At 37.2% G+C, this 14,278-nt stretch overlaps 1 protein-coding gene across 7 annotated transcripts in view; it reads right to left on the bottom strand.

Moving 5' to 3' along the window:
* Positions 1-14,278, bottom strand: part of LOC126337435 (tubulin polyglutamylase TTLL5) — a 268,881-nt gene that overhangs the window by 14,875 nt on the left and 239,728 nt on the right. For 6 of the 7 annotated variants that reach the window (XM_050001468.1, XM_050001470.1, XM_050001472.1 and 3 more), the window contains one exon: positions 12,072-12,238. In XM_050001468.1, the coding sequence (XP_049857425.1) occupies positions 12,072-12,238 (167 nt within the window). Of the gene's footprint in view, positions 1-8,812; positions 9,999-12,071; positions 12,239-14,278 lie in introns of those variants that run through there. The other variant, XM_050001474.1, reaches the window with a different exon arrangement.

The following is a 14,278-nucleotide window of genomic DNA, read 5'->3' as shown; positions in this document are numbered from 1 at the left end:
CACACACACACACAAAATGTCTAGCTTTCGCAACGGACGGTTGCTTCTTCAGGAAAGAGGGAAGGAGAGGGAAAGACGAAAGGATGTGGGTTTTAAGGGAGAGGGTAAGGAGTCATTCCAATCCCGGGAGCAGAAAGACTTTCCCCAAAAACACACACAAACACACACAAACACACACAAACACACACAAACACACACAAACACAAACACACACAAACACACACAAACACACACGTCCCCTTCCTGAAGCCCCCTTCCTGAAGAAGCAACCATTGGTTGCGAAAGCTAGAAATTTATTTTGTGTGTGTGTGTGTGTGTGTGTGTTTTATTATTGTGCCTGTCTACCGGCGCTTTCCCGCTTGGTAAGTCTTGGAATCTTTGTTTTTAATATATTTTTCCCATGTGGAAGTTTCTTTCTATTTTATTCACATTATGGACAGGTAGACAATTTACGAAAATTCTTTCTAGGACGAGCAGAAACTAGCAAAGTACACAAAGCAATCACTCATATAAATACATCGGCTACACCACTGCAATTTCATAACCACTTCTACAACCCTTTAGATCACATAACATCAACAGATATGAAGAAAGTAAATTGGAAAAAGAAAACACTACATGGCAAGCACCCGTATCATCTAACACAGCTAACACAGCCACACATCGATCACGACACATCCAACACATGGCTAAGAAAAGGCAATATATACAGTGTGACAGAAGGATTCATGATTGCAATACAGGATTAAACTATAAACACCAGATATCACAGCAAGCATATTATTAAAGATCCCAATACCACAACAGATAAATGCAGACTTTGCAAACAACAAATAGAAACAGTAGATCACATCACAAGCGGATGTACAATACTAGCAAATACAGAATACCCCAGAAGACATGACAATGAAGCAAAAATAATACATCAACAGCTTGCCTTACAACATAAACTTATAAAACAACACATTCCCACATACAAGTATGCACCACAAAATGTACTGGAGAATGGTGAATACAAATTATACTGGAACAGAACCATTATAACAGATAAAATAACACTACATAACAAACCTAACATCATACTCACCAATAAAAAGAAGAAATTAACACAACTGATTGAAATATCCATATCCAATACAACAAATATACAAAAGAAAACAGGAGAAAAATTGAGAAATACATCCAACTGGATGAGGAAGTCAAGGATATGTGGCATCAGGATAAAGTTGACATATACCAATTATACTATCAACTACAGGAGTCATACCACACAATATCCACCAGTACATCAATGCAATACAGCTACTTCCAAACATATATGTAGAACTACACAAATCCGCAATTATTGATACATGTTCAATTACCCGAAAGTTCCTAAATGCAATATAACATATACCGTACAGTTAAAAGGAAGTCACGCTTCATTAATGATCCGCGTCACTTTCTACTTTTGACCAGACATAATGTCTGAGATAAGAAAGAAATAATAATAATAATAATAATTTTAGTTTTGTTTGATGCATTTTGTTTTATTTGTTTAAATTATTGTTTATTGTGTTATTTTGTCTCCCTGTAATAACTGCAGTCTCCCCAACCTTTACAACCACGCTACGCCACTGTAATGAACAGTTTACTTAACTTTTCCATATATTGTTTTTACATTGACTGTCTCGTATAATTGCAAAGATTGCATTTGGAGGGCGGGGGAGGGGAGGGGGGGGGAGAGAGAGATCACAAAAATTTAGGAATATATGCCACCACCCAGAAACACTTTCATGAAACTGATACAAAGTGAAGTACCTTAATGCAGTGATCATCATGTACAGTTACTCAGGTGAATAAGCTGTACAAAGCAATGAAATGGGTAGTCAAGAAGGGAATGTTCTCTCACCTTTTGCTACAACTGCCAATGAGAAACTATTTGCTAAGCACACAGCAGGCAAAAGCTGTTGCCACAATATCATTTTTATTCTGAGAGTTGTCCAGGTAATAATGCCCCTCCCCATGAACCATGCATCTCTAAAGTAAGGAGGGACCTACAGCTATATATTCTGGCTCTACAGATGAAGAGATTGATATAATAATAATAAAAAAACAGATAGTTATGGGGGATGAAAATTTAAATGTGATGGAGGATTGGAATTTAATAGTAGGAAATGAACTACAAGGAAAAATTGTAGCAGATCATGGAGTGAAGATGAAATGGAATGTCACTTGGTAGGATTCTGCACCAACCACAATTTGATTGTCTGTTTTATTACCAACACTTTGTTTAAAATTCATGACAGAAGGTTGTGTATGTTGAAGAGACATGGAGCTTCTAGAAGGTTTCAGACTGATTATATACTGGAAGGACAGATTTCCATACCAGATTTTGAATTGAAAAACATTTTCAAGGACAGATGTGGATGACCCATCGTTTGCTGATTATGAATAGCAGATTAAAACTGAAGAATCTGAAAAAAAAAAAAGACAGAAAATTTAGGTCAGAATCTGATAGGTTGGAAGCACCAGAGATTGTTCAGAGTTTCAAAGGAAGCATTAAGCATTGTGCAACTGAAAAAGGGGAAGGAATACAACAGAAGATGGATGGATAGCTCACTGATGAAATAGGGACTGCAGCAGAGTATCAAATAGGTAAAAAGACAAGGCCTAGTATAAATCCTTGGATATCACAAGAGATACTGAATTTGGATGGATAAATGGTCTACTCACCTAGCGACAGCAGGTATTTGAACCTGCAAGTTTTTGGAGCCAATGGCTCTTGCTCCTGGCAGAATGGTTTAAGAAGGAAGAGGGACAGGGGAAAGGATTGGTGAGGTTTAGGAAATAGGGAGAGTTTGGAAAAGTCACCCAAAACCACGGGTCAGGGAACACTTATTGGCCGGGTTGAGAAGGTGTGTTCTCCTGCCACCACTTAGTGATCAAAAATTTATTGTCTTTGTTGAGATACTGAATTTAATTGATGAAAGGAGAAAATATAAAAATGCAGCAACTGAAGCATGTAAAAGAGAATACGGAAGTAAAAATATGGAATTGACGGGAAGTGCAAAATGGCAATGAAGGAATTACTAGATGAGAAACGCAAGACGGTAGAAGCACACATGAGTAGAGGAAAGGTAGATGCTGCCTACAGGAAAATGAAAGATACCTCCTGGGGAACGAGAAGTACCTCTATAATATTAAGAGCTCGGATAACAGGTCTGTACTGAACAAAGAAGAGAAGGCCTATAGGTGGACGGAATACGCAAAGGATCTACAGAAGGAAACACTGGAGACAATTCTAGAGAAAAAGACGACATACTAGATGGTGAGATGAGGATTCATACTCTGAGAGTCAGACCAACAAAGTACTCTCACATGTCAAGAAGAATGTAATAAGTCATAGTTCTAAGAAGACAGGAATTCACAGGTGAGAATATTACCAAACCATCAAGTTAGAGACACGAATTATTTCGAGAAGAATGGACAGCTGGTAGAAGCTGACCACAGGGAATATCACTTTGGGTTCCAGAGAATTTGAGGTGCTATTGACTATGACTTACCCTGGAAGTTGCTTGAAGAAAGGTGAACCTATGTTTATAGCTTTTATCAATTTAGCGAAAGCTGTTTGACATTGTTGACTGGAATACACAGTACAAAAATCTGAAGATAGAAGAGGTAAAATAATATAGGGAGAAATTTAATTTACAGCTCACACAGAGCACAGACTGTAGTTCTAAAAGTCAGACATGAAAGAAGTAGTAGTAGTAGTAGTAGTAGTAGTAGTAGTAGTAGACGACAAGCTGTTGCTGGGAAGGAAGTGAAACAAGGTTGTAGCCTTTGCCCAGTATTATTCAATTTGTACACCGAGCAAGCAATAACGGCAAAGACAAAGTCAGAAAGTAATTTAATTCAGGGAGAAAAAATAAGAACTTTTAGACTTATTTGAAATTATCTACATGATTTGTAGACTTCTGTAGATGTGAAAGATGGATAATAAGAAAAAAAGAATATAAGGTTTCAAAATGTGGTGTTACAGAAGAATACTGAAGATTATTGGGCAGGTCCTCCTAATGAAGAGATACCGTACTGAATTTGGGAGAAAAGAAATTTGCGCTGTATCTTGACAAAAACAAGAGATTGCTTGACAGGACATACACAGTTTTTTTGGAATTGCGCGCAGAGAGGGCGGAGTGTGCGGGCATGGAGAGATTCTTAATGAAAATGAAAACAAAAACAGCAACAACAACATTACAACTTTGCTGCTCTGCTGTGACTGATCCACCCAAAGGTGAATTTCATTTACTAAAGTGATGTTTGTTCATAAAAAAATCATTTTACCAGTGTTTCCACATGTTCTTGAGTTAATAGAACTCCGTTCCAAATGAGGGAGTTGGAAGTAATGAATTTTAAACATAGAATGTTACTGAAAAGACACATTTCAACGACACTGTAGTTTGCAAAAGCTTTACTTTGAACACATTCTCTAGTGTTTAAAAGCATTAAAAATCGAAACTTGTGGTGAAGTTAGTAAAGTTCATCCTCTGAAAAAAAAAAGGTTACAAAAAGAAAAACTGTGCTTTTTTATAATAACCAAAAGGAAATATATAATTCTGCAACTGTGAAGAGCATGCAACATCTCACAGGTGGCAAAAGTCTTGAGCAACAATTTTCTGTGCACCTTCCACAAATAACACTTCCAAAAGTACTTAATACTATCATTTCTTCGAAAGGCTACTCTGTCGGTGACCTTTTTTTCTAAAATGTACTACAGTGAATAGAGAGACCAAAAATGAAGAATTATAGATTTCCTCTTCTGTTTTTTTCTCATTTTCTTGACCCTGCCTCTTAATCCCGTGAACACTATTATTTACGCACAACTGCTACTGCCTGTGCTGGGGTGATTTCTTATCTTAAGTGTGCAGAGAAGAAGAGTGTTTGTGCTCTGCTTCCATGTTAAAACACATGCAGAGCTAATGAATGCTTAATTGTTCATCTAATAAAACCTGAAATTGATTCACAAATTCATACGTGTGCAACAATCACGTATTGGCTACATTGTAGGGGTATTTCAAAAAGTTGACGCAAGTGTGTGTGGAGCCCAAGATTCTAAAATTACCATGGTTTATATAATTTATTTGGTGACTCTGAGAATTTAATTTGACAGGATGCATGCAAAACTAATTACATATCAAACATTTGGTAACTAGCAACTAAATCTCTTTTTGAAAGTAGATTATGTGGTGAAATTGATTTCATTTTCAATCTATAATTATATCTTCATATTTTTCAGTGCACCCTTTGCACCAAGTTAAGAAATAAAACTTAAAATTATTTTTATTCATGTAACCAATCATGTTGTGTTGGTATGTAACATTAAAAATGTGATACATATATTTAAAAAAAAAATCAGATTCACTGAACGAATCCTGTGGGATGTCAACATAAGTAACTGGCAAAATATGCCACCTCGAAGTGGAGAAATGGTAATAAGCTTAAGAAAATGTGCTTATTCAGCATTGATGACATCTGTAATCCTTTTCTGCATAAAAACTTATCATATTACTGGATTCTATTCCTGATGTTCAAGTTTTCTATTTTAAAATAAATATCTAGATTCCAATATGTGTTGAAACAACACCACTGAGAAGATTCAAGGCCATCTGCAGGTATTTGTACTTTCCTATCAATTTACTAGAAACACAATATTATGAGCTGAGGAAGGCAAGAGCAGTCATTTCGCAACTGCTTCAAATTTCAAAGAATACATGTTCCTGGCAAAAATATCAACATTGATGAAAACCTAACAAACTTTAGGGACACACTTTCATATATTCAATATAATCCATTAAAGAGAGCCGGATTTGGCATAAAGAATACAATAAGTATACTCTTCAGGGAAAGGGTACTGTTATATGAAGACACAAACATGGAAAGTGGAAGAGAATGGTGACGTGGCAGGCACATGGAAAGATTGGAGTCCTTTTGGGAAATGGAAAACCATTTACGTGGGCAATTGGTACACCTCTTAACTTTGTCAGGAAGTGTTAAACAGACACAATCTTGCTGTCAGGATCGTAAGACCAACAAGGAAACACATGCCACCCATGTTCAGGGGAACTAATATTTGTATTCTTGAGCAATATTGTTGTTGTGAAATGGGTTTACAGTAAAAATGTTTATCTCTTGCCAACACTCCATGATAGATTGATAAATGCCATAAAGATGATGGATTATTGCAGTGAAATATTGTAAAATGATATAGAAAAAGAACAATAAAAACTACTATTAATACGAAAACTATGTATTTCAAGGAACAAAGATAAAAATGAATAGACAGCACTCTAACGAGGAAGAAAGAGAAAAACTAATTATCTTCATTTTGTTCTTGATTGTAGAAGGATGTTATTGACGATTCGTGATGAGAATGGTGTGTGTGTTATTAATACTGCAAGAAAAAGCATTCTTATGATGATTATGATGATGATGATTGCTGTAAATGTGTAGACTTGTGTTTTCCTATTAATAGTATAGGGAAAGGCATCCCATAATTATTACTGAATAATTTGCAGTTTTCATATACTGGGCTGACTGTTTCAAAGACACCATTACGAGCGAGAACATAATATTAAGTTTTTCATTACACCACATGGCTTAAAAATAGGAACTCATCCACTGAGAATTATCTGCTCAAGTGTTTCACTTGAAAGTGAATTAGTATTTCATTGCAGAAATAGTTTGTGTGTTAGCCTGGACCAGTCAGCACAGATCACGTCTCTCACGATTCAATACATAAAAAATAATTGTAATTCAGATGTAAACAGACAATAGCTTTCAAAGAATTTTGATCAGTTCTATAACAAGATTTCAATGCGAACCTCACAGAAAGCCCAGTCTCTTCTCATTAACAGAACAATGAAGCTGGTCAGATTTTAATGTGCGCAACATTTAGCTTTGCTACATTTCATGTCTAATACATTAAACACAAACATGCTAGACTGCTTAAACTCGCCGTTGAAAAGAAATTAACATTTCTCACACAACACTCAAAGCCTTTCATGTAACTGTCAAGATTTTGGTGCACTTTAACTCAGCGTTTCAGCTTCATGTTGCAGAGCACTGCTTCGCATCTGCAAACGACAAAAGGTACGTGAAACATAATATTCTAATAACGACAGGCCCTCAGAAATCTAAAGCGTCTGGGGCCAAGGCGCCCAAGAAAAGTACATTTCTTTTTATTGAAAATAGCAAAGCTCCATTAACGTGGGTTTAATGGTGTTGCACTTTCTGATTTACGTGTTAGTAGAATTGAATATTCTGCATTTACAACTGCATATACCATTGATACTGAGAATAAGTCATCTTAATTATTTCTTGTGCTACAAAAACAATGACAATAACTTCATACAGTTTGGATAGTTGTTCATGTTTTATCTATAACAATTAAGGAATGGGTGACATTGACATACATGACCAATGTTTGCCCTATTATTCTCTTATGAGAAGATCTGTCAAAGGGTATAAGAACTTATCTCATGGACATAGCAATGCTAAATGCAAGAATAATTTGCCATATTCTCAACACAGCATCCAGGAGGATGGCGTCTCCAATTTCCAGGCACAATATGGCACTGCAGCTTTTGAAGAACGTAACTTTCTCTGTCTACACTTGTAAAGGACAACCAACCAAAGCAAAAAATCCCTTAAGACTTCAAGCCAGTATTTGGGATCATTTTCTAGTGGTAAGAATGGTGACTGAAGAAAACTGATCCCTCTAAAAGATGCGAAGTTTGTTATGCTTGAAGGCACCATTGGGAAACATGTTTGGAATGTGACATTTCTACAGTTTGCCTTGATGTGGACAAATGTTTCACAACTAAACTATGAATAAATATTTAAAACAAATGAAATACCTCCTGGTGAATTGCAAACAATGCAACTATATGTGAATGATTATGTTGTTATAAGTACGTAGAAGAAGTAAAAATATACAGTAACAATAACCTTATTCTCCTGACAAACCTGTTCTCGAATAATCATAGACAAATGGATGAAAAGCCAAGGACCAAACCAAGATCATATTATTTTCCCAGTTTGACATGTTGTTGTGAAACTGCACTTATTGGACTGCAGAATTTGTAACATTTTTGTGTGTTGCATTGTTTTCCATCATGTAGAGTTGAAGAAGGATCGAACTTCTGCAAAGGGCATCTTTCCTAGCTTCCGATTCCACAACTTTTACCCTCCCTTCTACAATAGAAAATGTTATTTCCTCATTGCAAAATGTATCTGAATCCACAGATGAAATATAGTTCACCACACCTACAATATAGCATCACCATGTTTTTCAGTGTCTACTGTAATACCACTGCTTTGTAAATATGAGTACAGTCTAGGAAAATTTTGATGGATTTTGTTGTCTACAAACAAACACTGAATGATAGCTATGTTCAAGTTGTGCAGCAGAGGTAGGATGTGAATGCTTTTGGGAATTGAGGGTGGGTGTTAGGTAAATATTCTGTAGCCATTTTTATTCTGTGCTCAGTGTAGAAGCAGCCTCTATCTGCACTGCAGTAAGGGCTTATCTAAGGAGGCAACAGAGGGAAGATCATTTATTCTATACTAGTAATGATCTGTGATGGTTTGGATCTACAGTGATTGTGAACCAGAAGCAAACTGGCACTGAGCCAAGGAAAAAGTACAATTTACCATAAATAGCTTGACAAATGAACCCATTTTATGTAGGGCTTGCTAAATTTACTACTAGCAGCAAAACAGTTATTTTTAGAAATGCTTGAAGACAAAGATTGTCAACTGTTAAATAAAAGACAGTACTTGTCTCAAAGTTTGTCTTGGCAGCCTTTCGTATTACTGAACCTCGCTCACACCAAGATTTTGTGAAGTTTCAGTAAAAGCATATTCATTCTCTTACAGTTGGGTTGGGATTCTACTTTGAAAGTCCTTTTGTACAGTAGTTGTCGTCTTCTTCAAATTTTGTTTTTTTCAAAAATGCTAGTACACAAGAACAGGTGTGTGAGCTTGACAAGGCTCTTGACACTTTGTTCATAAACTGAAAGCACAGACCCAAGGCACCATGGCAAGGACTATGTCAACAGCAGGAACACAAGTTGGAGAAGCACACTTCATTACTTGCCCCCTGATCCATCAGTCTGACTGGTCTCTAGTGTAATGCAATGGTTGAAGGGTAAGAAAGATGGAGCCAATTACTGATTGACTTAACCAGGGCAAGTTGGAGCACACTGGGCTGCAAAAGGGAGAATGTGATATTTATCAAATTTTGATCTCAAACTTTTGATTTCCAAAGGCAAGCAATTACTTGAGAATATAGAATTTGCTTATCACAAAATCTTTTTGTCTTGTAGTTGTACCAAAATTTCAATGCCATAACGGGCCATAATTATGACTGGTTATTCCACACATTTTTTTGTAAAAACTTATTTTCATTCATTAACACAATCATGCTCATAAATTAAAGAATTTCAGAATATGGTGCCACACAACATGGCACTACACAAAACTGGCACTAATAGCATAGGCACATAGGGAACACACACACGACACTGATTTGTAAGTCCACGATATTGGTGATAAGTTGAGAAAACCGTCCCAAAACACATGTGCTACAAAACGCCACAGTTTCCTGTGCATGTACCCCGACATCAATATGGGATATGATCACCATGCACACACACACTGGCCACACAATGGGTTGGGCATCCTCTGGATCAGGTGGTCGAGCAGCTGCTGGGGTATAGCCTCCCATTCTTGCACCAGTGCCTGTCAGAGCTCCTGACGTGTCCTACGGGATTGAAGACATGCAGCAATATGTCGGCCGAGAGCATCCCAGATGTGCTCGATGGGGTTTAGGTCTGGACAACAGGCAGGCCACTCCATTCACATGATGTCTTCTGTTTCAAGGTACTCCTCCATGATGGCACCTCTGTGGGGCTGTGCATTATCATCCATCAGGAGAAAGGTGGGACCCCACAGCACCACTGAAAAGGTGGATATACTTAATTTCACCCCACACAATCAAACCGTGACCTCCATAAAGGTCCCTTTCATGGACATTAAGGGATTGGTATCTGGTTCCTGGTTCACACCAGATGAAAACCCGGCAAGAATCACTATTCAGACTACACCTGGACTCGTCTGTGAACATAAACTGGGACCACTGTTCCAATGACCAAGTACTGTGTTCTTGACACCAGACTTTATGGGCTCTCCTGTGACCAGGGGTAAGTGGAATGCACATTGCAGGTCTCTGGGTGTAAGAAGGCTCTTTAGGTTTTTATATTGGTAATGCGCTCTGTATGAAAATCACTGGCTGTGCTGTGTGCAGTCTGTGGCTGGTTGTCATTGTTGTAATATTCGCTATTTTAGTGTTGGGCAGTTGGAGGTGAGCATCTTCGCTATATGGTGAGTGGCAACTTTCATTCTCTAATTAATATTACATTCAGTTGTACTATAACCAAATAATATCAAGAATTGAGACGACCTGGAGGACTGGGGGAGGAGGGCTGGGAGGGACACTTAAAATCACTGATACACTATAATGAAAATAGGGACTCAGTCCACATTCTCAGGAAAGACTACTATTGACAAGTAATCCTGTGTTGGTGACAATAATTTGGTCAGCCATAAAACTCTTATGCTGAAGAAACAGATATACAAAAGTGGGAAATCAATACATGACAATTTTTTTATAATGTGATAAATGTAAATTGTTAAGTGAGAATTAGCTTTAAGACGAAAGTGGTCAATACTTTTCAGTTTTCGCAAAAGCAGTATGGGTAATTAACTGCACTGAACTTGGTGTGGTCTTTCAGACACTTGTATATGTTTCATGTGTAGTTACTATGCAAACTGTAAAAAATTTTGCTCAATGAAGCATATTGTGGGGGAAACAAAGTTACATCAGTACTTTAAAAGATTATCAACAAAACATTCCAAATTATAATGGGGATGAGAAGTGAAACTGAGTGTGTAATATGTTTTTTTCATAAAATAATTTTTAGAAATTAAAATAATGTTGTCAAAATGTATCATATGATTGATACATTGTGAACAGTTTTGTAATTTATCAGAAGCAAATAGTCTCAAGCAACAGTGCAGTTAAATGATAATTTTGAGGTATTAACAAGTTCCGCACTTTCACCTTAAGTTTCCAATACAGTTTTACCCACCTGGTCACCAAACATCACATATTTCACCCTACAAACTTGCATCAGTCTAGCACTTCTAGCCATCATATCCTGCTGTGTCGTTTCACATGTAATTGAGCACAATTTTTTTTTTCTCTCTCTCTCTCTCTATGCTTCTCCTAATGCGCTGACTACATAACCAGGATCCATTAATCATGTAATACGATTCACAGTGAACAACATCCTGTGTGTTCACCCATTTTCCTTTGTCCCTAGATCTTTTTTGTCTTTAGATTTCACTTTATTTACTATCTTTTTTGCTATGTTTGAATTTAATGTCTAACTGAATATTTTCTCGGTCCCTTGCAAGACTGGAAGAAAACAATTACATGATCTCTTTTCAAAGTGAAAAATTATGTGCCAACACTAACAATAATGTAAGTAAATATTTTACCCAAGGGATATGTACTATTAACCAAAAGAAACGCAAGAGATATAATATCATAATATTTAAATGGCAGACACACTGAGCAGTGAAGAAGCATATTCCTCATTGCAGTTCCTTTCTATATGCGTGTTCATTCCTCAGAGCCACTTATTTGGTGGTCAGTCAGATTTTCCTTACTTAGATAATGTATTTCATACAGGATTTTATATCCATTTACATCAAAGACATGGTGTACCTATCAAATGTTATAATAGATTTTAGTAGCCATCATACATACTTATGGAAAACCTGACATCTTGGAAACAAAATCCCAGAAAATATGCTGTTGTAAACTGACAGGATAGAAATTATAAAAACTTAGAAGCTATGTCAATTTCTAACTTGATTTGAAATTTAGTTCAGATTAGGCTGTGCTTTTTTCCTGAAGATTTTCACTGTGATACCAGTACAATACATTTTACATCAAATCATCTCACCTTGCAAAAATGAGAAACCTGGTGCATAATTCTGACGGTATACAGTGTGGACGGTCTGTTGCTTCTGTGTAGAGCTCAGTTTCACGGCTATACAGATAAATGAAGTCTGATAATTGTTTTGCAACTACAGCTACTCTGTCTTTGCCAGATAGTTTTCTGTTTGGAGGCTAGAACAAAAATAGTTTAAGGAATGATTAGAAATATTATATTATGAACTATTTTTAAATATGATGAATAGTTTGTTAAAACTAATTTTCATATAATAGCTCCAATTTTTCACTCTCAACTAACCCTTGTTTCAAACATCACACTACTGGACACTCATCTAGTTATTTGAAACATACACTCATGGGCCAAAACATTATGACTACAGCCCATCACGAGACTGAATGCAGCCTGCTGGTGTTGTGAGCACGACATGGTAAGGAAAGTAAATAAGCAGAACAGACACAAATGGGAAATCATCCTACTGATAGTATGGGCCCAAAATCAGGAATTATTCCAGTATCAGCATGGGCCCCAAATGGGGAATCATTCCAGCGAAGGTACAGGCCACAAGTGGGGAAATCCACCGACACAAGTGAATTTGTCAATGGGCAGATTATTAAGGCCTGGTGCCTGAGAATAGGGTGGTCATGCTGTCAGTGTGTTACTGATGTGAGCAACTGTAGAAAGTTGTTATAGGATGATAGAACCATAAGTGTGCGACAAAGTGTTGGAATATCCACATGGAGGTTGGGGGATTGCCCCTCTAAAGCAGGGCATGCAGCAATTTGTGGCAGATTTGATGATAGTTCAGGAAGACTATAATTAAAATTGAGCCAGTGTAGAATGAAAATTATTTACTGTATCGGTATCCGAGTGTATAGGGATGACATTCAGACTGTGCACTGAAAAATGTGTGTTGTTGGTAGTACCAGCACTGGTATGGTACTGTAGGGATTAAACACAGTCAGTGTGCATTGCAGTTGCAGACACTCAACATAGTCTGGCCAAGGTGATCAAGGTTTTACTCATAGATCTGTTTAATTGAAACAACATTAATATTGCTGCTTCTCTTAATGAGTATCAACACGTTAAAGGAATGTGGAAAGACCTTACTTCCACACCGGGATTGAATAACACAACTCAGAAATTCAGATTAACTGGCAATTTGGAAATTACTCCCAGGAGAAGGTGAACTGTTGTCATGACTGAGAATGGTGGATGCAATGTGCGATCTTCAAGCAGTGCAAGAGCTATGTCATGACAGTTGAACATTCCGTGGCTCACCGTTTGGAAAGTGCTGCCAGCAAGTGTTAAATTTTGTCTCTTGTGTGATTCCACGTTGTGGATGGAGATGGTTGTCACACTGAGCATCATTTGTAAACTGGAACATAAATATGGTATTTCATAATGGTAAACAGCAGCAATCCATCATCTGTACCATTCTAGCTTTCTTAGAGAACATCTGGATTTTGGCTAGTAAGTAACCAAAATCTGGTTCTTGCCTAACAAAGCTAGAACAGAAACAATTAATGACTACTGCTCTGTACCAGTTTGAAAGTTTTATCCTAGTCTTTGAGCGCATTCTGCTTTCATGGTATGCAGTTAACAAATGTTATCCTATCACATGGAAATTAGAATGTGCTGCTTTCAATGGCTTATTTATTATTTGTCTTCTGTATTTTCTTACAAATGTTTGCAAAAACGTTCACTGACCCATGACCACTTGTTTTCCATAGGGGCCTTTTGAAGCAGCAAATGTTTAATTATAATCACCCTGTACATTGCTGGTGCAGGCACAATGGTTCTAGGGCACACAATGTTTAACATTCACCTCCATGGAAGACGACCCTCTGTGTACCCATGTTGACCCAAAGACACCATCAATTATGATGGTAGTGGGTACAGGATAATCAATCTTGGTGAAACTTAGAACTTGGTTGGATGGATAACTTTCCTTGTTACATCTGCTCAATATTCATATCTGGATACGCCATCCTTTAGTAAAATGTTTGCTTGAAAGATGCACAGCATCAAGAAAACTGGCTGGTGGGAGAGGGGAGGTGGGGGCAGGTGGAAGGAACTGTTTTATGCTATGGAGGACATCCACATGGACTTCCTTGGTACCCATGATAGTAATCGAAGGTTCCATGACAGTTCTGGACATTATTGTGGACTAGATGCATCCAGTCATGTGCAATGTATTACCTGAAGGTGGTAAC

The sequence above is a fragment of the Schistocerca gregaria genome, chromosome 1 (genome assembly GCF_023897955.1).
Source record: "Schistocerca gregaria isolate iqSchGreg1 chromosome 1, iqSchGreg1.2, whole genome shotgun sequence".
Taxonomy (NCBI): domain Eukaryota; kingdom Metazoa; phylum Arthropoda; class Insecta; order Orthoptera; family Acrididae; genus Schistocerca; species Schistocerca gregaria.
This window is presented reverse-complemented; position numbering and strand designations above follow the sequence as displayed.